This window comes from Bombus terrestris, chromosome 13, assembly GCF_910591885.1.
Source record: "Bombus terrestris chromosome 13, iyBomTerr1.2, whole genome shotgun sequence".
NCBI classification, from domain to species: Eukaryota; Metazoa; Arthropoda; class Insecta; order Hymenoptera; family Apidae; genus Bombus; species Bombus terrestris.
In genome coordinates this window covers 13,324,408-13,349,632 of record NC_063281.1, presented here as the reverse complement: position 1 = coordinate 13,349,632, position 25,225 = coordinate 13,324,408, and the positions used below count along the sequence as shown (strand labels likewise).

Genomic DNA, 25,225 nt, shown 5'->3' with positions numbered 1-25,225 from the left:
GGGTTACCGTTTCTTGTCCATTTCTGATTCGGTGGCGAAGATGTAACTTCTCTGCGTGGGGTCCGGTGGTTGCAGCTCGAACGCGTGTTTCCTGCCACCGGAAGTGGGCGCGCTGCTATGCACCCTGAACCCATGCAGGCAGGCGACACCGAACGCCTTCTCCGCATTAGCGTCGTCGTAGAAATACAATGCAGCGTCCTTTAGTACGCAATATCGCCTGGACCAACCGGTTGGTGACGACGTTTTTCTGGCGTGTTCTTGCTGCTTGCTCAGGTATCCGAAGCAATCTGGTCTGTGAATGGCGCATGCTGCTATTTCACGCATTCTCAGCGACGATTCCAGCCAGGTGTCAACCTGTAAAAACGTCAGCGGCAATCTATAGGATATACAGGAAAAACGAGGAATTTCCTTCTCTAGCGATTTTCTATTGTCTTCTCAGAGCTTCCATTTCTCTTTTATCACCTCGAGTAACTTCTTACGAAAAAATTTAGTTACTTTTGTGACGCGTTTTCCAAATTGAACTAATTGCTTCGAACCTTCGGCTTTTCACAATAAATCTCGTACAAACGCAAAGATTATTAAGGTAGATGCACAATAAGGCATATTAGTAGAACTGTACGATTCTTCAGAGCGCTGCCAGACACTCGCAGCGTCTAATCCAACTATTCAAGAAACTCCAGCAGGCTGATAGCCAAACTCGCAGAATTTAAAGGGAATCTCATTTTCTTAAACTTACAAGAACACGGACTTTCATCGTTTCGCAAAGTTTTCGAAGCTTCTTTTATCTAGATAACGATGCAAGAGTATCTCCAAAGATACATACATACATACAGCATACGCCGTTAATTGTTCAACTTGCATCATTCATCTTTCTTACTGTTGGACCAATGTAACGAAAATTTTCTTTTTAATTTAATTTTCTTTTATTTCCGAATATACGATCGCAAGTGAAAGACCACGTAGAAGGAAATACATTACGTACGCGTGTCAGTTACCGCACCAATTAAACATTAAATCGCATTCTGATCAAGAAGATCCGGATGTTCGCGAAAGGTATTCGTACGTAATGTAAACTTCGTTTACTCTTTGAGCATGACCCGGAAATAGACGTCGAGAGTAACTTGGCAAGCGACTCGTAACATTTACCTGGTCGTTTCTTTCGATCGCTTCCTTGATGACCGTCGTCCATCGAGCGGCAGCTTCCTCGGTGTCGGCCGCGAGCCGAAGCGTCGGTGCGCCCTGTTTTTTGATCGCGAAGCTGTGTAACCTCAGCTCGGGCGTTTGCTCCACGTCGTACTTTATCAGCATCATCGCCCCCACTGGCTGTGAATCCTACGGGAAACGGAATGGTCCACTGGTGAACCATTTTTCCAACAAAACGATCCCAAAAAATCCAAACGATCCAAAAAACACTCGTCGCGTCGATGGCCTCGATTAACCGAAAGGAATGCCGGTTAAATAGGTTTCGAGGGGACGCCAGGCGTGGCTGGATGACATCTCTTTAAACTAACGACGAGCATGCAAAGTTCGGAACCTTTGTGCATAGTTTGGATGACTGAACTTTCTAACTTTGTTTATTTTAGAGCAGCGTTACTTGCTCTGCCAGTTTTCTCCGAATACAAAGTACCCGATCGCGTTAGATATTCTCTATATTTTGTGTAAAATTACACAAGTTGTACTAGGCGAGTAGAACTAATTACGTACGCCAAGCGAGTAGGACCGACGCTGTAAAATACGCTTCGGCATTTCAGAATGTAGAATATGCTGATGTTAATTTTATCTTTACGTATCTTATCGCGTCTAAGTATTTGAAAATATAATTTTATTTTATTTTTTTTTTTTTTTCAAAATTACATCCTATAGATTTGCGCGCGCTAATCGACACAGTTTTCTATTCTACGAAGAATGGACATCGAGAAGAGAAGGAGAAGAGGGGATATTCGTACTAACCGCGTCAGTCTTGTAATAATAGAGGCAGTTGTCGCGACGCAGGGCGAACCATCTTCGCACCCACTTGTCCGTGTTGGTCGAGGTCGCGGATTTCCTCCATAGGTATCCGGTGCAGAGCGGCGCCTCGTCGCTTCCTTCCTTGGTACCAGGTCTGGCCACCCGCGGTGCCAGTACGTTGCACGTTCTCGCCACTTCGAGTTCAAGGACGTCGGTGCCAGAATGCGCGAGCCTCACGACTTCCGAATGCGTCGCGTCCATCACGTTCTTCCCGTTCACCGCCATTATAATGTCGCCAACTTCCAGACCAGAGCTCTCGGCGGGCGTGTCGGGCTCGATTGCCGAGACGACCACGGGTTTCGAGCCGTGAATACGGAAACCGAACTCACCTCCGGCTTCCCGCTTCACCACCACCCTTTTGTCGCTTTCTGTAACCATCACCACCACCTTCGTTATTTCGCGTCTCTAGCAGTGTCTTTCTTCTTATTCGAGCCTCATCGAGCGGCAAACGCGAACTCGTTCGCGCGAAATCCCACGATCCAAGATTCGAAATCCGAGATTTCAGGAGCCGTGATCACAGCGGATTTGCCGCGTGATAATGCAGTACGAGCAGGCATTGATATGGATCCTGCGGATGATGGATAGCGGATATCGGTAGGAGCGGAATTGGCCGTATTAGGAGGATAGAATTCCCGGTATTATAGTCGGTTCAGATCTATTTTAGCGAGCAAGGATTCGATAGAGGCGTTGAGCAGATTCGAACGCTTTTGGATAGTTTGTATCCTGTCAGGGGAATGACTGAAAGGAATGCGTGGTAGAAATTGCGAGCTGATAAATCCTATGGAGATTTTACGTTAATCACTGCTGCGAAGGAAATGTGATTCGAAACTTTACAACTCTGGAAAATGAAGCTCTGCGCGAAAAAAAACGTCGGTCTACGTTTTCGACCTATTTTTCCGCGCAGATTCACCTCCTTTCGGCTTTTACCGTCAGTTCAACGGCAGCCGGTATAAGTCTTGCATGGCTATTAATTTAAGTGATTAATGCGTTTCGGAGGCAAATATTTTTCTCATTGATCGACGTTAACGTTATTATACCGTTGAAAGGAGCTATCATCGGTTCGAATACTATCAATCTACTGCCGTTTTCCTATGTAAACAGGTTTAGCAAACAGCAAAACTGACGAATAGTAATGATACTCGAAGTTCAGTTGCCGTTTACTCTTTTACGCTTCGAAACGGTGAACAAACAGCACGTACGAATACAGAGAAAGTCATAGAATTGTACAGAAATTGCCGTTACATATTCCGGCTGCATAGATTACATAGTATTTTATTTTTAGCTTAAATCGACGACACGGTTCGGTGGAATGATTAGTTCCGTATTTATCACGAACTTGCACCACGCGATACACGATACGTTTCTAGTTTGGTATCATCCATCTTATTTATCAAGCATCGTAGCACGCAATATCGATTGCGCGTGATCGATTATGGGCGGAAATCCGAGAGTACAACAGACGGTTCCGAATAAATTATCCTGCAAGTTGTTACTACTGCCAAAATGACGAAGCTTCTCGTCTTTCGCAATAACGGAAAATATAACGTCGTTGTTAATGATAAATCGTGCAATCTGTAGAATTTATTGCGACTCGGGTTACGAGAAGGTAATATTTAGTTGGGTAATATTAGGCTATTTTATAATAAATAACGATTGTTCGGAATTTTTAGTGGCCGTTCGTTTATGGCACGGACAGGTCCATTCCCTTCTTTAGGAAACTCCGAATTACATGCCCTGCCCAAGCTATAAACCTAATGACTCCGGGGTCAGGTAAAAAACCCCGGGAAAGGACCAGCCGGAATGGCACGATGGACAGACGAAACCCAACGGCGAGTAAGGAAAATCAGCAACGTAGGAGGATAGTTCATCAACGGACATCGTACCGTGCGGGTGAAATACTTGCCAACAGGATCTTACTACCGCCGTGTTCATAACATCGCATTTCATATTTATACAAGTGCAAATACAGTGCTGCGTTACTTTAACACTCGAGCTATTAAATCTCCTTCACCTTGAGGGTTAATTCATTCGAGATACGCGATATCGACCGATCGGTTTGACCTGACCGGCTGCTCTTTAGTCGAGAATTCGCAACAATAATAAATATCCAGGAGACGAGGAAACTCCTCTTTCTAATTCCGCCGTTTTTTCTAGTTTGCAGTTTTTATTAACCGGAAGATCGTCGATGATCGTAAACGCATTGAAAGGAATTACAGAATCGTTTTTGTTCCTCTTAAACATCGTCGTGAATTAGGAAGCACGTGACGAAGAAACCAGGAATCGAGCAGTAGGAAGAAAGAGCATTGTCATCGTCGATAAGCTTCTCTTCTGACTGCCTCGTTCTCGATGTTTTCTTAGACGGATATTTTTATTTGCGATTACGCTTCGCGCGAGATAACCAACGATTTACTTCGTTCGAACTTTCAACTACAATTTCATGGATACTTTGGGAACGCGCAGTCACGCAATAAATCATCCCCCGCGGTGGAAATTTCTACGAGGAGATTTCAGTGAGGATTAAGGGTTGCTCCAATTCCTCAACCTTGTTTCCATAGCTGTGCGAGTATCGTTTCCTATTCCGTACTGTTACGTATTCATCAAACGGGATAGCTTTCGTACATTATCTCGAATCGTGCGATACGTATTAACCCTGGAAACCCGAGAACTCTACTTTACGATACTTGCTGTATTAGGTGAATGTAAAATGTCTGTACAAATAAAATTTTAACTATACGTACATTAAAGATGCAAACGTATCCGCACATTTGCTTATTTTTAGCTCGGCAAGTCTTTCTGCAGGTCCTTTAATCTTTAAATTATGAGTAAGACAGTAATTATATTCGGATGGTTGAAAAAAGAGAGAAAGAGAGAGAGAGAGAGAGAGAGATAATTTTAGCAAGATTGTGAATATGAATCGTGCTTTTTGAAAAAGAACTTTAATTTTCTGCTAGCACTGCAGCTTCATTAAGTATCCAAGAATTCTTTGATAATTATACACGGCTGATTCTGATGTTGGTCGATTCTTTAAAGTTTGGAATAAGAGTTTGGAATAAGATAATATTAATTTTTAGTGCGGATAGCGGAAAAGATATATTTCTATTTATAGCTACTTCACCAATTGGTTATTTCGCAAACTAGAGCTTTTTCGTTATAAATACATTGATAACGCGTATATCCAGAGCTGAAATAACGTTTCTTTAATTATAAAATTGATGGAACATAAATATTGTATTTTTAAGATTTGAAAGCATCCTTGTTAATTATATATTTCATGAAAATATTCAACGATTATATGTTATTCCTCTCTTAAAATTGAATTTATGGTTCTAACGAACAGGAGTCTCGAAATATCCATGCTCATTTATTATTTGCATTTCGCGATTATTTATCCAAGAAAATATTTCAGGATCTTATATCTATTTAGGTTATCGTTTGCGTTGGAATATGCGTTTATTCAATCGCCCTTCCATTTCGACCGATCCTGCGGCTCATTTCTAGGCATTTCATATAATTGAGAAATCTCATCGGTATATTTGAAATTGCTAATTAGCCGTATTAAATTAATGTCGGTCTCGCTGTCCAATTAATTGTTTCCAATTTCCTGCGAAAAAGTGATGTGAAATTCGAATTTATACGCGTACACGATTCCATTTGTTCGTAAATTTACATGTTGACGTGACCGTTCTGTGAACGCGCATCAATACATTTTCCCTATATCTGCGAGAAATTCTGATTCGCTTTCTGTATAAATGATCTCCGAGTAGCACAACGATATTTTTCGCATTAACATTAATTATAATAGTATATTTTATACGATTTGTATTCTTGCAAAGGAACGCGCGCGGTGAATATTGAACAAATTTTCCTAACAAAAGCACGACGGATACTTTTGTGAAAAAGCAACGAGTGAGCATAGAATCGAAAACGTTTCAATCGTTTTCGTTCTCATAGATAAAAAATTTCCGTAACTCGCGACGTTTATCTTGCAGATTTGAAGAGAGAGAGAGAGAGAGAGTGAGGAGAGTACTATGCGCGTCCCAAAGCAGGCGCATAAATAGAAAGGAATACTGGGTAAAAATAAAATGAAAGCGGGACGGTCTACGTCGTCGTAGCTACATAAATAAATGCATTTTTAGTTCGGTATTTGTTTTGCACTTTTTTTCTCGGTATTAATATTTGCAAAGTTATATCTAAAAATTGTAAAACAAGAAATGATGTAACACGAAGCGAAGTTAAAAATACGTAACTGAAACTCTTTTATATTATATTTCTGAAAGAAAATTCCGTTTCTTTTCCTTTCGTATGAAACGATATTCGCTTATAAATATCGGGAAACACACGCTTAATATGCCTCGTTCGAATAGTCGCATGAACGCCATAGCATCGTAAAGAGTCGTGGTAGAATTCAGTTTGCGAAGCGTTCCATTCAGAGATACGAAATGGATAAATGGTACCGAACGTAGGAGATGTCTATTTAAATCAACAGAAATTTCTTTCATTTCTACGTGAAACGATATATATTCACTTACAAATATCGAAGGCAGCCATACGAGATATTCTGCTTGAGGGGACGAAATAAAAATTAATTCGCGAGACGTAAAATGTTTAATGGTATCAAATGTTTACGTTCTAAAGGCAAAGTTTCGTCTTTTTCTTGATAAGTTTACCATGCAAGAATCAAATTGTTTCGTAAAGCTCGGAATTTTGAAGAAGTAGAGCGCTTGTATCCACTGTACGATGCTCTTTTTCGTAAAGATACAATGTCAATGTTTTCCGAGGTTTACGTCGCTCGATGTTCGTGCGACGGGGCAAGAGGGAAGTGCACGTGACTCGGTTAATACGAAAATGAAAGTTGTTAGCGATACGTAGTACGATAGAAGATATAATCTATTCGAACGTTCGCCACGTCGGGGATACGATGACGCAAGCAACTATTTTTGTAGGACGTTGCACTCGTGGGCGACGCACCGATTCTGTCTTATTTTAATTTCGTCTACCGTTCGATCTCGATTCAGTTCACGATTACGCGAACGCTTAACAAGTAGTGTGCGTGTAAACAGAGACGCGTGCGGCACGCTGTTGCTATACCGTTGTTTTGGAAATGCGAATCAACCCTTTCAAAAGAAGCTCGTTCGCGGCACGATTAAATCAGAGAAGTTGAGACAGAGTGAGAAATAAATTGCAGACGAAATCTCTTCGGGTATAAGTTTTAAAAATATGAATCTTCGCTTAGGAATCGCTACGTTTGAACAGTCATCTTACTAAAAAGGAAGTCGAGTAATATTTCAAAAAATGTTCACAGTTCCTAATCTTTATCTTTCCGCGTTGTAGCAATCGTTGTTGATATTATTTCGCAATAGTTGGATTAGCTTCGCGTACAGCGCATTCGAATTCTCCAATAATTAAACTTGCCCTTAAACTGCAAGAGCTCGTCTTACGCGAAATCGATTATCGAGTACCCATCACGGCTTCGTCCGACGATATCTTCGTCAAATGTTCCATGGATGTAAGTAATTGCTTACAAACACTTACAAAGAGACGCGATCAATTAAATTAGTAGAGCAAAGGGAACTCGATACGCGTTCGTTTTAATTAGCATGTTACTCATTAACATTTGCACATTTCGATTTTCATATTACTTCTAACAACGACACAGGCAATTTTACGAAGGAAACGATATAATTCCACGATAATTTCCACCCATTTTTCGTTTGCGTTTTAATTTTAAAATGCACGATACACGCAGACGCGAATTTCCTCGTAAACAGGAATGTAATGTGGCAATTCCTGGACGCGAAGGTACGCATTGTTACATTTCATCGTGAGCTTTAGAAATTAATATTTCTTGCTCTACTTAATTCTTAAATGCAGTTGCTAAATTCTCCCCTTTGTGCTGCGACGAAACAACAACCAGCGGTGCTTCGTTGTTATTTTTACTTTGATGCAATTAATTAACGTTGAGATTGCGTTTAGCGCTAATTGCATATTTTAAACGACGATTCGTACTGTTGCGATATAATGCTCATAAATGAAATATGATGGGATAGGAATGGCGAAACAGAAGTGATACAAAAATTGTAGTATCGCGTTTAAAAGAGTCAAGGTACCTATGTATATGTGTAGCCGTGTAAATCAAGAGAAAGCGAGAGAGAAAGATAACGCAACAAAAGGTAAACGATCGAAACGTGTCGAAGCATGGTCGAAAATGTCGAAATCCAGGTCGAAGGAAAACAGGTCGAGACGAGATTATCAAGAAACGCATCATGCCATAAAAATAATCAAGTCCTTGCGTCATCAGGCGTCGAACGTAATCGATAGTGCTCGAGCTTATAGCCTTTTTGCCTCATCATCGTTGCACCGTCGATGAGAGACGGTGAGACGCAGGGCTTCCTTTTATTTCTGCGATAAAGATGGCACACGTAACTCCCGCCCAACCCCTTTCGCAGCTGGTGTGTCAGAAATAGCGAAGATCGCTTTGTCGTCTTTTTCCTGATGGCGGAAATTCTCGCACGTGCGACATGCACAAGCATTCCAAGGTTGTTGCGTCTCACAGGGGGGAGAGCCGACGTTGTTATGGATTTTAATAGGGAGCGTGAACGACACGCTCAGGGGTAGGTAAATATCTCGCTTGTCTCGCTTTCGCTCACTTCGACTAAACTGAAAATACGAATTCGTAGGATGCCATTTACTAGGGGCGCTATTGTATTCAAAAGGTACGAATTGGAAATTGATCGTGAGTTTGTTGGTGGATTGCCGAAGCGATTCAATGGAACCACGGTGGCTTCGAGGCAGCGCGAAATTCATTTCTTTTATGATAGGTTGTCGCCAGCAGACGCAATATTACCGTATTACAGTTACAGTCACAGACGATATTCGCCAAGTATTATATATGACGTGGCGTGAAAAGATTTAGGCTTGCTTTCGAAACCTCAAATTACAGCTATTTTGATTAATTTCTTCTCTATAAATATACATCTGTATGTATAGTTGACAAATTTGTTAACTGACGCTGCTAGCGAAAATGACGTACAAACGATGTTGTTTTAAGCAGAAGCGAATTTAGGTAGAGAGAACGAAGACAAACTAATCAAAAAGTCCATCTATTTCTAGCATAGAAAATGCCTGCGTAAAGAATCCAAAAAAGTCGAGTTTTTTTTAAAGGGCAAAGCCATTCTACGAGCGCGTCTTTAGTTTCATGACCCTGATCGCGATAAAGGCACGATTGACAGTGGCACGTATTGTTCGATTAATGACAACCAAACCATGCCGTGCCATCGACTTGGCACACTTCCGATTTTATTGTCCCGACGACGATCACGTTTCTCTATAAATTTCTGAATATCGGAATTGGCATTGTTCCGGTACCTAGTAGTTGCTACTTTGTGCAAAGGAAACAAAATCCTTTGAATAAAATTTACGATATCTTGTTTCCTAATTATCGTTATTCGCCGCATGGTGTTACTATATTTTCGATGTTTCATCAGCTCTTACGTTATACCGAATTCTTTAAAATTTTCTTCGTAGTGTCGTTTCTAATGTCATTTCGTGAAACTAAAAGACATTCATTATCGGTGTAAATCTCCTTTCAGAGGAAGAAAGTGAAGACTCTGTACAACCCTCGTTCGAAACACATCGCTGCGATGTACTTGAGGAAATTAGCTGCTACTATCAATAGTTAATTATGCGGGTCGTGTTTTCATAAGATCGTACACAGTAAACTAATTACAGGTAAGCCGTAATCACCTTTGGCGTGGAAATTTAATTTTATTGTCATTAGATTAGTACACGCCACGGACGAATTTGGACGAAACAAGCAGACTAATGACCACCTTGTTCGATGTCGTAGCGGCTTCGATAAATCGGTTACAAGACGAAAATCGTATCTTGATTTTCAAAGTGGATATTTTCGAGCCATTGCCTCAGGGTCAGGCAGAAAATAATTATCGGTGATGACCGTGACTTCTTTTGACCAAAGATTCGAGGATCGAATTTTACGAAAATGATGGCGAAAGAAATAGAAATTTTTATTGGTCGAAAAGAATATTGGTTTTCATATTTTTTTACATTCTCCTTACAAACAAATCGTATTCGATCAATTATTTAATCGAATTATTTGATCGTTATAAAAACAAATTATTTCGTAAGTTCGAACAAACGACTAAAGAATATTGCGGAAGAGTATGAAATGATCGCTTAAATTTCCTGGAGGAGAAGCGTAGTGAAACGAGTTCTGTGGAAAAATGTTCATTCGATGATTTTAATCAGGCGGAATAATCGTATTTACGTATTAACAACTCGATAAAACAGCGATTAATGGTTGTTGCATAATCGCTGTTCACGTTTTCATTACACGTGTTATCGAAAACCTCTGTGCCACTGTGTGAGTTAGCTATGTTAACTAGCGCATTGAAATAACATTAAAATAAAAAGCTCTAACGAACAAAGAAGAAAATAATGTTCAAAGATCGTTGAAAAATAATTTCAGTTTTATATCAATCTCGTTCGACGGAATATTGAAAATGATCTCCATTTCTAATCTCGGATTATACGATAAAGAACAATGCCACATTTAAATTCGGATACGATTAGTTTAGTTCTTTTCTTACAGTAAAAGAATTTGTTAGAAAACTTTGGAAAACAATTTCGAAAGAAGGAAACCCGATTTTAAAGAAAATTTATGGTTCTCCGTAAAAGTCTTTGCAAAAATAGCTTCACCAGGGAATTTCGAAGCCGAACCAGTAGCATTATACGTACAAGTTTCGAAGCCAAAGAGTAGAAAAGTGAATCGCTTTGGGATACGTTTCATAACATAAACTTTGACGCCACGGAGGATTTCCTTCTGACCTGGCAAACATTCGGGAGGGTACCAATTTAATTATTCACTTAGGAAACTTCTCCGGTTTTTGATTCACCCTGTCTCGGTCCGTGAAAGCGAGCCGTTCAATATTTACAAGCACATATCACGCACAATGCAGAATCGATCACCGATAAAGAAATTAATGAAATTTCACTTTGCAAACTACGATAGCCAATTCGCCGTTCTTTCTAGAGTTAAAAGCTTTTTTGTATTTTTTTTATTCGTATGAGATCGAATCTTTGTTTACGATACTTACGAGCATCGATCTCGAATTTCTCTATTGCGATGAAATAGAATATGATTTTTGAAAAAATGTTGTGCACGAGTAAATTATTGTGTGTAAAATGGAAAAATATTTACCTTTTGTAATGTCCCTTTTTTCAATGTATCTTCTTTTCTTTTTTTTTTTTTAGTGGGTGGACGAAGAGGAACAAAAATTTGCACGTTATTTGGAACTTGTTAAACTGTAAATGTTTCTTCCCGTTTAATTAAAACCACTGGCAACGTTATCTGTTATTCCATTCAACCGGTTCAATTTTTCGCTGAATAAATATTAAATATTGGAAAATGTCATGTAACTGGGAATACAATGGGGAAAGGGCGAACAGAGATCGAATTCCTCTAGATACAGGCAAGTGGGACGAAATAATTCACAGAAGAATTGATAACTTTCTGTATCGGAAGAAGCATGATTTTTGTGCAAGATTTTGTCTCTTAAAAAGCGTCGAATATAATAATTAATTTACCATGGACGTCCGCGCCGAGCCTCGTAAGGGCTTGACCCTCCGTACACCAAACTCTGAGCATGCACTTCAGCAGCTCCTCCAAGGCCCTCTTCAAGGACGCGTCCTCTCCAAGCTCCGAACATTCGGAGGCCGCGCAATCGCACACCATCTCGCGTGTTGATGCGTGTCCGGCCACGTGACGCGTTCCAAGTGCTACGCGACTTTCTCGTAGCCTACTCGAACTTCCGGTGTATTCTTCGGCGAACAACGTATCCACCGGGTTGTCCGGCGATCGGAAAATCACCGCGTTATCGTCTATTCGCCTCCTCGTTCCCTATCACTCTCGAATGCTTTAACGATGCGGTTTCGATCATGGATTATGACACGACGAAGAATCGGAGGATTTCCGGTGTACGGTGTACACCGTCTTTTCCACGCGCTCGCCGTCCTTTCTTTTTCTACCGTAAAATGCCGCGTTAAGTCCACGCCTCGATTTGTCCACGAACGAGATACGAAAGCAGGATGCACACGCGTCGCGGAACGCGTCAGACGCAAAGGAAAGCTCTGTTCTTCCGAAGAGGATGCCTTCGGCCAGCTCGTGGAATGCGACTCGCCGCCCTGACCCACTGACTGCCAGCCAAAAGCTTCTTCCACGCCACCCTCCCTGCCTTCCTCTCTCTCTCTTTCTTCCTCTCTCCTTCACGCCTCACTCCACTTCAGTTTAACTTCGGCGGGAATATTCAGACGGCCGCGAATCAAGCTTCCACGTATAGAATCAACTCCTCCCTCTCCCTCTTTCTTTCTCTTCCTCTCTGAGCGCTCGAAATTGTATCTCGATGATACCCGATCGATGCTTCCGGTGTGTTCTAGCGAAACGAGGATCGGGGAAGGGGATCTCGATGCGGTTTTCGATTGTTGTCTCGAAATGGAACTATAGAAGAACGGAGCAGCGAGATGGACGAGGGGAGTCGTTCCTTCGACCGACTGGAGGAAACGTGCAGCAACCACACTTGGATGTTTTCGGAATATCTGGAATAACGCTATTTTACTAGGATAACATTATTTTTCAAGTTCGTTCGAGGACTAATTTTGCTTTCAGACAGACGAAACATTCGCGTTTTTCTTGGTATCGATTTTCTTGGGTGGATACGTTTCGTAGCGATTCGTGATATTGTCTTTGATAATAACCTACTACGTAATGTGACAGAGTTTCTTCCGTGGAACTCCTTTACTGGTATTTCCTTCGCGAGAATCATCTAAGAGAATATTTAACAACGTCCTATTATGGAAGCGGAGAGTATAACGTCTGGAATATTTGCCATTACTGGCACTTGTAGTACATACCGGCGTGTATACACAATTACTTATGAAAATCGCTTACAAGAGCACTCTAAAAAGTTCAGAACGAAACAAGCCTAAGGTATGCTTAAATAAAATAATTTTTCGACCTTGTATCGTGTAATCCGACAAAGAAACGAATCTGCAATTATCCGAAAGTCGTTAATTATTCCAAATATTTGCAAAGTAAACAACGATGCTGACCTACGAATAAACGCATTACTAACTTCAAACATGGATATACGTACTGTCAACAATCTGCTGTTTTCATTCATACTCTTGCCAACTAATATATCCTGTATAGTTATATTTCCACATAATTGGCTTTAGAATATCGCGACAAAGACGCAGTTTAACATGTTCGTTCTACGCCTATACGACTTTTCTTATGAAACCACTTACGAAGAGAAAGGGACGATGAGAAATAAAGCACCGACACTCTGTACATCAAAATTTACAGCTTGAAATACTAGTTAACTGGGCAATCGTAACACTGAACAATATTTATCCGTTCTCGAAATACGCGAATCCCTAAATATAGTACAGCCTGATACGATTTATCCGCAACTCTCTAATCGTAAATTATCGAATGAAATTCATTTTCCACTAAGTTTGATAGAGGTCGTTATAATATTCTGACAATGGCTAGAACCAGGGAAGCGGTTGTATTCGAGGATTCGCCTATTCTAATCAAGTAACGACCTATTCGTCACATGTGCCTAGCTGACGCACAAGCATCGTGGAAGCGTCGTAGCAGCCGACGACGCTCGGCGTCCTTCTCTCAAGCTACGCCGTTTCGATTATATTTAGCCAGAGTATTACGCGGTGCTTATTTAAAGAAACGGGAAGAACGATTCCCTCTTTTTTCTCCTCTTTCTTCTCTCTCGCTCTCTCTTGGCCGTCTCTTTTCCGCCCTCCATTTTCAGCACATTTTCCACTCTTCCACATCCACGAAAGCCATCTGCTACCGTTCACTTTCTCTCTTCCACCCACGTCCCGGCGTTCGATATGGCAACGATTTCTTTGTCTGATCTCCTTCTGTACCAGGGCATTCTTCAGCGATGCGTTGCCTCATAGCGAAGTAAATTTTAGTTACAGTAACCTCTCCCTCTTTTGCTCGCACTCTATCTCTGTCGTCAATGGAATTTCTACATTTCGACGTATACATTTTGTACGCTTTGGATAGATCTAAGCGACGTCTACTTTGCCGTGTTAATTCAAATAGGCCTATTTGATTCTACGTCAGAAGATGTTTCCGAGAAAAATGGCTTTTAGAATTTAACATCCAGGCATCGACTTTGCGTACGTCCGAAATATACACCGTTACATCCTCCAGTCTCGATGGAAATACGGCTTTCTTATTTAATGGACAAATTATTTCTCTGCTACCCGGCTGCAATGACTCGATTTTAAGCGAAATTTTCCGAATACACCCTTTTGACTTAAGAGTACTTACTAGTTTCATACGAGTTTACTGCCAATCTAATTTTTATTGTAATATCGGATCGATGGATCTAATGGGACAATTTTATTTATGAAATTTTCAGTATCGATCTTTTTAGAAATTGTAAAATGCTAAAATTTCAATTATTTCGAGGTTACACGAAGGTTGCTTAGGTTTCCATTTTCACCATCTGTTTCCCATCAGATGTTCGATCCCATTTCCATTAACTTGCGTAAAAATTTTAATTTCAACTGCCTGCATGCTTGGTCTGTGTCAAGTGTCGAAATTTAAATATAACGTTCGAAGATGTAATTTAAATTGCCTTCCAACAGAAATAATACACTCGAATACAAATTTGCCGTGTTATGTCAAGAGGGTGCATCTGCAACTTTTGCTTAAACCGAGACATTGCTGCCAGGTAAGACGAAAATAGTTTATCTATAGGTATATTAAGTAAGAAGGCTGTGTCTGCATTGAAACTGATGATTATCATTGACATCGAACGTGCGTATGTGAAATCGATGCCTGCTCGTTAAATACTAAATCCAAAGGTCATTTTTCTCAAAACCAACCTTCCCACGCCAGTGTCGGTTACTTGCTCCAAACTAGAAAAATAGGAATACTTGAAATTTCAATTGCATTCCTTCCAATCGCAAAAGTTACCTTATATCCGTACCTGACGCTTCTATATTAGTTCCCCCTTCGAACTCCCACTTTACCTTCGTCTCTCTTCATATTTCGCATACTTACACATAGTTTATCTTATGAATTTCGAAAGTATGCCGCAATTGTTTTTGCCGTGCGTTACATACTTAATTCTTTATAGGTCTGTCACGTTGTCTGAATTCCGTGTATCATACTAAAATAGTGGAAGAAAACTATTCCGTACGAAAGAATGTTTCTTTATGGATAAAAGAGATAATTTACTTGTAACGCTTTAAATATATATTACACGCATTGTGTCATAGAACAATGCAAACACGAACACAAAGTTCATCGTAAATCTACCTCCGGTATATTCGTGTACCCATGCATCGTCTCTAGTCTCCTATTACGTGAAAAATTTCGATTTATTCGTGTGACGTATCGTGTATAATTTCTCTTTTCTGTCATAACTATCTCGAGGAGCGTGTCTACACTCGGCATATAACGTATGTATAACATGTAACATCTTTGGAGCATGGTAAATGATCCTCGGAATCTCCACGGCCGAGGGCATAAATTTAGTGACAGCGTTAAGGTGTTGTGCATTGTAAGATGAATTTAGCAAATATTTACGCGAACATAACGTTAGATCTATCATAGGTGTCGCGGGGAATTTTGAACTCACCGACAATTATTTGCTCATTTCGTTAGAAACTTCGCGTCTCTTTATCGATATTCCATACAAACCATAGATTACCAATGATGAGCGGTGGTAAATATTTTCCTATCAAAATGTAACAGCCATCGTTTAAACCGTCGTTGAGGCACAAGCACAATTCCGAGTAAAGAGCAATCGGTTTTGTGTAAACTACTCTCGAGACCAATTGCGATCGTCACCGTTAAATATAGTGCGCTAAGTGGAATTTATTTAAAACGGTGATTCTTATTTTGGTGTAATCGACATATCGCTGAACCAGCATCAGATTTATTTTAAAAACGAAGCCTTTAGCACTTTTAACGCTTGTCAGGATTAAAATTGATTATGGAAAGGTTGCTCGTCGTTCGTAGGTGGCTTCGACAGGTAATTACAAATGGCTGTCAAAACTAATCTCCTTATTATTATCTTTCTGATAATTTATTTCCCCTCTGTATTGTATTTCTACCGTTAAAATATTTGGATCGCAGGTAAAATAACAGGACCTAAAGTTCGATATTTACCTTTATAATCTATGTATATTTATGTATATCGTTGAAATTACACTGCAGATCTCTATAAACAAGCAGCAACGAGCAAGCTGCGTTATAAATCGATCGATTTTAGCCTTGATTAAAACCTTCATTTTAAATATTCCTGTATATTTAGAAGAATAACCTTTATGTTGAAATTTATCCACATAGTCTGAGGAGTCAGATTCCGTGCAAATCGAGGACATTCTATTCGGCAGATTGATTATTCGATATTAATAAATACAGGAAATTTATAGACACGAAGAACCACCTGATGTAACTTAACTTCATTGTGACCGAGTAAACATTTGCCAATAATTCCCATGCATTTGCTACTATGTGCTGTAAACTACGAAACTAGAAGCAGGGAATTTCTTCTCGACACTTAATAAAAAAAGTTTGGCTATTCCGTTGAAGGCGAAATAATAAGAAAACGCAGTCCAACAACTCACCGAAACACTTGGTCTGTATCCTTTTATACATTTCCCCGCTTATCTTTCGGTGTACTATCCTCTGCGTCGTCGCCTGGTACTTTTTCCTAAAGTTTCTTTCGCTCTCCGTCGATTCCTGAGAGCCCCTTCTCTCTTTGGCCACACTTTCCGTAACTTCGTCGTCGCCGTCTCTGCTGTCTGGCCTTTTCCACACGTGACTCTCCTCGAGATCGCCGATGTAAATCCATTCGCTGCTCGTGTACGGTTCCACGTACGTGTCTTCGTCCTCCCGACCTGATATTAGACGCAAGAACAACAACTTTTAGAGAGAAAACTGCAGACACGATAAATTTCGAACGAGAACATCGTCCTTTTTTTTTACCAGAGATGATACTTTCCTCTGTGGATATGGAATAGAATTACTCTTTTTGGCAAATATTCGAGGGACGAAGGGGAAAAAGGACGATAAGATTGTCGTAAAACAACTTTTTCCAGGAGATCTAACTTGAATATTTCAAGTGCAACGATAAAGAAATTACGAATTCAATTATGTTGTTCATAACACGAAGCTTATACTTTTATTAAGCGTTGGGGAATCTAATTTTTCTTCTCGTTATCTTTAATATCGTATTTAGAATAGCCTGACACTTTCTATAATCGTATGAAATTTAACAATCGCGCAGCTACGTGCAATTATCCTTCGTAATTTTAAATTTAATTTTGTTAATCTCCTGTTTTTTAATTCTACCTTATAAAAGGTATTGTATTCCATTATTACGTAATGGTGAAATTAGACGAATGAAACAGACCTATTAAGAAAATTAACGCTTTATTCCTTCGGATCTTAGTGAAATTTATTGGATCTTAACAAACAGCGGAACAACTAATCACCTTCGAGGAAGATATATGGTACGAGAGAATCGGGGCGAACTTTTTTAATTAATGAGCGCTGTGTTCACTAAATTTTTGTTTTAAATCGCGTTTCATTACGTAACTTTTTACAAGCGCGTTACCTGCCTGCTTTTATTATGCTCGTTTCGCAAATACTCGCTACGTCCATTTACCCGTATAACGCGCTTCCCAGTAGATGTGGAAGCAGTTAATAGAGTTCTCGCACCGGAACTTTTTCACACCCTTTTTTACGACACCGTCAAGGGAATATCTTAATAAAACATACATAAATACGTAATGATCAGAGCCAACGTCGCAGTTCTTGCCGATTGTTACGATCTAAATATGGATGTTTATGTATTTATGGGAAATTTAGTTGTACGAAAATGTAAACTACACGTTACGACATTTGATTTTACAACTTAAAAACCTTCTTCGTCTTATTTAACTCAAGGGTATTTTTACAGATAGAAATAATCGAAATGTAACAACCAACACGTCGTTGCTACAAGTAACAGAGCACAAGTCGTAAAATCTTTCTCGAAGGTGCTGAGTTTTGAAATCGTTGCCTCGCCTTCGACTTATTTCCCATTACTCTCATAGCACGATATATTGGCAAAACCCTAAACTTCATACAATCCTAGATCCAGGCTATCTTTTCTTAGAATCCACCCCTTTATCTCCTACGCCACCGATGCTTTACAATACTTCAAGAGTATATTCCAAAAGATAAGCCAGATACGCACAGGATGCTCTAGAAGCCACGACAAAACAAAGAAGAAGAGGATTGTTTGTGCAAGATAAACATTACGAAGTATCATTTACGAGAAAATTCATTCCTCTTATAAATTTTAACACACAAAGATAGGCGTTCAAGCTAGCCTCGATATCTCACAAACGAAATACCGTGCAATTGCTATGTAAAGTATCTTTTGGTAGATCACATATCAAGATGAACGGAAAGTTCGTTCCATTTTTACGGCTAAACCAAAGGATGTGTTTTCTTCTTTGCGCGTGTCCTCTTCGATCACAATGTGACCATTCCCTCCGATGTTCTTCCGCCATTCGTGCCAGGCCAACAAATATCGAGTACTTGTTATGTAAAAATGCTTGTTTTACACTCTACAGTCGATCGTTAACTAATCGATAATGATTGGTTAGTTGGAGAAAAGCTAGATCGATCTCGCTACGAAAAATGAAACGAACTTTCTGTTCAACCGAATAATTTAGAAGCGATTCAAGACGGACAGATTACGTGACTCATGCTGTACGATAGACATTCTTTGCAACGTCAATTCTGTACATCGTACTAACCGGTAAGTATCTCCAAACTGACGTCGGTGCTCCTCGCGTGAAGCCTTTTTCTGCCAGCGGCGGTATCGTCGATAGATCCTCTGCTTCCTCGTCTCGAGGCCACCCTTTCCTCCGATTTCGCCCGGACGTCCGATCTACCAGCGCTGCTGCGTCGGTGCCTTCTGTCTCCTCGATCCTCCGATCGATACCTTTTGTCGAACTTCTTGTACAGCCGATGGCCGGGTACGTGTTTCGGTGTGGAGGACCTGTGTCCTTCCGGCGAGTCCGCGAAACCTGCCGGCGGTCGAACGATCTCTTCCGAGACCTCGAGGTGGAGCAACACGACGGCACGCACGATAGAGAAAAGAGGTAGATAGACCGACAGATAGAGAGACAGATCGATTCGAGTTTTTTTTTTTTTTTTTTTTTTTTGGTAGTTTGCTTGAGGTTAATTTTTAATCAAACTAAGTCGAATTTAAGTTAAAGCTGACATTTCAGCGATTTGCGACTCTCTGACCTGTTAACTCGGAGTGCGAAAATCAAAGATTCTTTGTCTTTTAACGCTAGAATCGCCAATCCAAATTCAAAGTTTGGTAATTTTAGCGTTACTGTATTATTATGTTTCGTGAAAATTAAAACAGATCCGCATAGAGATAATTAATTTTCGTATATGTTTAATTACGCCTGAGAGAGCAAGTTAACAGGTTAAGGGCTGGTTCGTTAGAAACGAGTAGGAAGAAAGGAAGAAATTCAAGACTCAAGCAACGACTAAACTACGCTATACACTACAGGCTTCTTCTATTTATAGTTAAATATACTAAAAAAAAGTACCTTCAAATCCACCATCAACTAACAAAAGAAGGAAGAATATCGTTTGAAACCTCCTACAAATGTTCTATCGCCCCTATCGTATCATGCCTTCGAACTTCCTTCCTTTCATAGGAGGAACTTTAATAAACACGGTGAATAATTTACCTCTCTTCCACAATGGTGACAATGGGGAGCGTCGAGGGCGCTGGCGGTCAAGCACTGGTCCGCGCCCTCGCTGTAGAAGACACTGTCGCTCCCTGGGCTCACGGATCTCAACGATTCCGCTGAAAGAGCCCTTAATCTAGCCTCTGGGCTCTGCGACTCAACGATCATCGCCCGTTGTCCGTTGTGTCCTGGGCTGCGTTGATAACGACCCGGACTCAGCCTCGAACACATTATGTCGTCCGCTGCGCGCGATCTTCTTCGTGGAAGACTGCCTGTTATGGCAGCGTTCTTGTCCTAAATGGAAACGATGGAATTAGGATAGAAAGTTGTTTCATTATGCCAGTATTACGAGTTGGTTTCGCGGTATTTTCAGTTACGAGATTTGTCAAAACACATGTGCATGGAATATTAAAATTTGCGTTTGGATCGGAGGCTTCGGTTTTAATTTTCGAACGAGTGCTGCTCGACATTATCTCAATCATAACGTTTAAGAAGCGAATTTCTGAAATTATTTTTCTATGGGATACATCTTATAAAACTTTACGAAATATAAGAATTAGCATTTTTTAAACGTTTTATCGTGCAACTTAGGAAGGGACGCGAAGGAAGAAATTTCCACTATCCAATACCCGTAGAAGGGAACTTTCTTTGCAAGGATTACTTTACGTTTTATAAGCGAGTTACGTACGATAACAAAGAACCAAAAGGTAACACTGTGCAGGAACTTGGATAACATGGAAAGTGATTATATCAAAGTTCACATATAACATTCAGGAATAACTTTTTAATACGTAAAAGAGTGAAGTGTCTTACGCTAAAAATCCACTGGTAGCCAAAAGATAATTTTTAGCAGATAATTTTAACACGAATCAAACTAAGTTTATGTAAAATAAGTAGAAATAGAATTATTCTCTCTCGCAGAATTATATTCGTAGTAATGTCCTCGAAATTTTCCACTACGCATATATGAATTTAAAAATACACATATCCGACATAATCTAATATTTTTCACATGCAAATTGGAATTTTCCGATAGTATATTTTTCGTATTCAGTCGAGAAAAATCGGTCAACGTAACGTCCGATTGCTGCTTTAAAAATAATAGAATATGCGTCTCTCAAATATTTTCCTTTTCTTCGACTAACGTTTCTCCAACAATGGCTTACCTCGTTGCTCCTTCTCCTAACAGAAACGTAGCCAGTGGTCTTCCTCCTGGGACTCTCCCTCGTCCTCCTGTGCCTTCCATCAGCGCTCTCGCGATGCATATGATGATGATGATGGTGATGCATATGATAGTGATGACTGCAGCTAGAATCGTCCGAAGTAGGAACATGGCCGCCATCCTCAGCTTGTTCCACGCGCCAATCCTCTTTCTGAGGGCTCCTGGTAAGCTGTTGTTGCTGCGACTGCTGCACCTGAACCGTTTGCTGCACAGTTTCGCGCTTTCTGTTGTTCTTGTGTGGACTTCTGGCGCTCGTTGATTTTCCTCTCGGTCTATGACGATGACTCGGCGTCGGGCTAACGTCGACGCTGTCTCCGTACAATTCTGCGCTGCGTTCGATGCCCGATGAGCTTCCAAGGAAGTCGAGGGTGAAGGTTTTCCTTCGTCTGCGACGCTCTTCTTCGGTCCAGCCGTGTAAATCTGGCGGAGACTCGGCGTAGCCACCGGAAGAGGAGCGGTGACCTTCCTGGAAGCGAGTAGTAATGAAAGGAGCGTAATCGATGTTTTAATCCCTAATTGGGCATCTTAGATAAATGGTAATTATTGATCTTACCAGCGATTTATTCGTTTAACCATTGAAACAAGCAATGTGACGTATGAAACGTGTAAGATGTAACGGAGAAACGTATGGATTCGATTATTTGTAACCAAATAGGAATTTAAAAAAAAAAGACAAAAATCCAGTGCGTAAAATATGTTCAAACGATCGATTACGTTATCATCAGATACGGAACCAAGACCGTGTAAGATCGAAATAGTATACGATACGATCCCAGCTGAGATTCGCATTTAATCTTCCAGAGATCGTACCTTAACTGGAGCGAGACTAATTCGACGCCATTAACGAAGTTCGGAATTACTAAATCCTCGACGACTCTCTAATACTCCCTTCGAAAAAAGGAAATAGCAAAAATTCTCATTACTTATATAGGATTTATAAGACGCCCCTGTATCTCGTTATTTTAGGCAAGAATATCCAGGAATACCAGGTTTTCTCTCGTAGAACTATCACGTTCTCCGGTCGGACGAGAATAAAAATTTGCGAGTCGCGAGGCAAGACACGATCGACAAATCGATTGAAATTAGCTTAATTATGTTCTTACGTCACGATCCAGTTCCGTCTCCGAGGTGTGTCCGCTCGGCGGTGCCGTCTGCTGCTCGAGTTCCTGACCTGGATCTGTCATCGCATCTTTCAGGTCGTAACTGCCCGAACTACTGCTGCTCGTGGACCTAGCTGGTGACGGTGGCACCTCCAATCCGAATGGACTTTCCGTTTCCTCCAATATCGGTGGTGGGCTGCATGGCTCTTCAACGACGGCCTGACGCCACACACCACGGAATTTCAATTTCGCATTCCGCGGTACTTAATACCTCGTCCTACGATTTCTTCGCTAGGTACTTATTCAACGATCGCGCTAAACATTTATTTCGTAGATAAAAACAAAAAAAAAAAAAAAAAGAAAATTATACAAATTCGAATTTCCCTAACAATCTTCTGGCCATTGAAACGAATGTTCTATATCCACGTAGAAATGCAAACAACGCGGATGAATATGCAAAGAAATTAATATAAAAGTTGTCGAGAAGTTGTCGAAAACTGACTGTTCTCGGTTCAATCAAATTGACATGGAAATAGCAGCAATAAGTTGTGACAGCGATTGAGAAGAAATAGGGTACGAAACAGACTTCCGGCGAGTCGTCTGTTCAACTTCTTCTCGAACTTCTCAACAAAAGGTTGCCGAGAGAAAGAATGGCGAAGCTTACCTCGCTGCGGGCTAGGCTATAAATCGAGCTGGCGCTCTCGAAAGAGCTTCCTTCCGCGGCAGTGGCTGTCGCCGAGGCCGAGGCCGCGGCGCTCGATGTTTGCGGGGGCTTCGACCAGGAACTGGTCGTTGCGGAAGTGCCTGTAGTGGTCCCAGTCTCGGTGGAGGTGTTGGCAGTGACATAGTCCTCGGTGGTCGAGGTTTCGGACAAGTCTGTGTTGGTTCGACCGCCCGAGTCCGTTCTGGTGAGGCTCAGGCCGAATTCGCTCGATGATTGCGATTGTGGCTGCGACAACGGCGGACCGGGACTCGGACGACGGAATCCGCTTCTCGGTCTGCCGTTCAGCGGCAACGTCACGGATGATTCGACGCTGAGAAGTAATTGCCTTTAAAAATCGCTTCAAATTTTACACGAGGTGTCTCTAGCACGGGCCGACGTTCGATGGGTGAAGAGATCGAACGATGAGGTGCTGCGGGTGATCTCGTGCTTTTACTTGGCGCCGGGATAGAATGCTCTTTGTGGCTTGTTTCGATGTTTTGTATTATAGTTGAAACGAAAATTATGCCTTTGATTTCTATGAAATCCAATGATACGAAATACATTGAAAAATAAGATCTACGATACGTTACCTTGGTGTTAAGGGTTGAATAGGTGTCGTCGGTTCCAGGCGTATCCTCGGACTCGATGGACGTGACTCCATCGTCTCTTCGATATCCAACGCTTCGGTATCCATCGAGGAACGTTGCTGGTGCTGGAGAAGCAGAAGGTGCCTTCTCCTCGAGGACGGTGTCAAAAGAGCCAACGAGTCAGCCTGCAGAACCGTCGCCTGTGACTCGTTCCAAATTCCGTCGCTGTGGTCCCTCGTGACGTCGTTCGTTAACGAATCGCTCGATGCGAACGGAGATGTGATCATACCGGTGATACTAGTTCCAGGGCCAAAGAGTAGCGGGCAAAGTCCGCTTTGCCGTAGTGGCCGTGTCGGCGACACGTAGTCCTTGGGGCTCTGTAAAGTCCTTCGTGGCGCTGCAATTTTAATCGTAATCAAGTGTCAATCGCGAGTACAAGAAGTTTCGATCGAAAATGTTACTTAGTTCGAGTTTATTAACGTAAAGTGTGTAATAAATTTTCAATACTTTGATCGTATAAAGTTCATCGAATACTACCACTTAATAAGATTTCGAAGAAATCGGGTCTGAATATTTTAAGAAGAAATAAAATCGATCAAAGGCACTGTTGCATCAGGATTTGTATCCTTTATTTGCTGCACGATTTGTTCTGCTAGCCAATCCGCTGACCTATACTTTCATCTTAAACCCGATATTCCAACTGGCTACCTCTCACGCTGCAAATTGCTTGAAAAATTTGACGGCTTTCGAACGTAGGTACGTAAAACTCATAGCTTGAAATTGGTCGAAGGTAACACAAGCGTAAAGGCAGAAAGAGTGACTTAATTTTTGGAAAATCTCGACAAACAACGAACAGAGGAAAGGAATAAACTACGTACAAGTACGTACATATGCGGTTGAGATCGATCTATCCCTAAGTAGAATCTATCTGTTTGATAACGATATAAATGAATTAATACAGCTGATCGAAAGTTTGCATTTTCGCATTCCTGATCCTTCGTATATTTTTATAAGCTCCGCTCAGTCTATTACTATATTGTTCTGGTTCGTTCCTTTCATACAGATTTTACTTCAACAGTCATAGAATTTTCAAAATATCCTACATAATTCAAAGAATTTTCGTTTGCAAACGTCACACGGTGCAATTTCTTCGAAACTGCTCGCGAGTGCATACATAATAAAAACATAGATCACATTTCGTACCTGATACCGCAGTCGGCGAAGTGGGAGACGTGGGGAGCGACCTCGGTAGCATAAAATCATCCGACGCCAAGCCTTGCACGCCATCCTCCAATGACACGCTTCTCTTACGGAACAGCCCTCGCCGGATAAGATTTTCGTGAAACTCCTAAAATAATATGCGTTGTATAATTTGTACGTGCGATGTACATATCGAGAAAGAACATCGCGATGATGCTACGTGAAGTACTTTTTCGACTGAACCCCAACATTCCCATTTTTGTATTCTTTTCCACTTTTGCGACTCTGGCAAACAGGAGAAAAATACGATGTCGTTCGACGACTATCGATTTCTAGTCTCTTCGAGTTTCGAAGCTTTAAAGTCTTTGAGTAAGGTCGATGATGGGAGCCTGAGTAGCCCTGCGGCGTCCAAACTGGGAAATTTGCTAGAATTTTTGACGTCAGGATGATCGAAACTGTCGAGGACCGAATAAATATGATATTTTTCAAGAGCTTTACACGCCGCGTTGACAGAAAGTGTTTCGTTATTTTTTGAAGGAAATTGAAGCGTTTTTTTTTTTTTAATATGTAGATATTTTTG

At 41.0% G+C, this 25,225-nt stretch overlaps 1 protein-coding gene across 2 annotated transcripts in view; it reads right to left on the bottom strand.

The window, feature by feature from the left end:
- Positions 1-25,225, bottom strand: part of LOC100648997 — a 57,937-nt gene that overhangs the window by 4,807 nt on the left and 27,905 nt on the right. The window contains exons 6-17 of one of the 2 annotated variants that reach the window (XM_012315456.3): positions 24,649-24,793; positions 23,449-23,842; positions 22,820-23,204; positions 22,159-22,374; positions 21,000-21,521; positions 20,647-20,658; positions 19,834-20,127; positions 18,880-19,183; positions 16,696-16,968; positions 1,951-2,375; positions 1,147-1,332; positions 8-354 (exon numbers count right to left, since the gene is read on the bottom strand). In XM_012315456.3, the coding sequence (XP_012170846.2) occupies positions 8-354; positions 1,147-1,332; positions 1,951-2,375; positions 16,696-16,968; positions 18,880-19,183; positions 19,834-20,127; positions 20,647-20,658; positions 21,000-21,521; positions 22,159-22,374; positions 22,820-23,204; positions 23,449-23,842; positions 24,649-24,793 (3,503 nt within the window). The remainder of the gene's footprint in view (positions 1-7; positions 355-1,146; positions 1,333-1,950; positions 2,376-16,695; positions 16,969-18,879; positions 19,184-19,833; positions 20,128-20,646; positions 20,659-20,999; positions 21,522-22,158; positions 22,375-22,819; positions 23,205-23,448; positions 23,843-24,648; positions 24,794-25,225) is intronic. The other variant, XM_012315457.3, reaches the window with a different exon arrangement.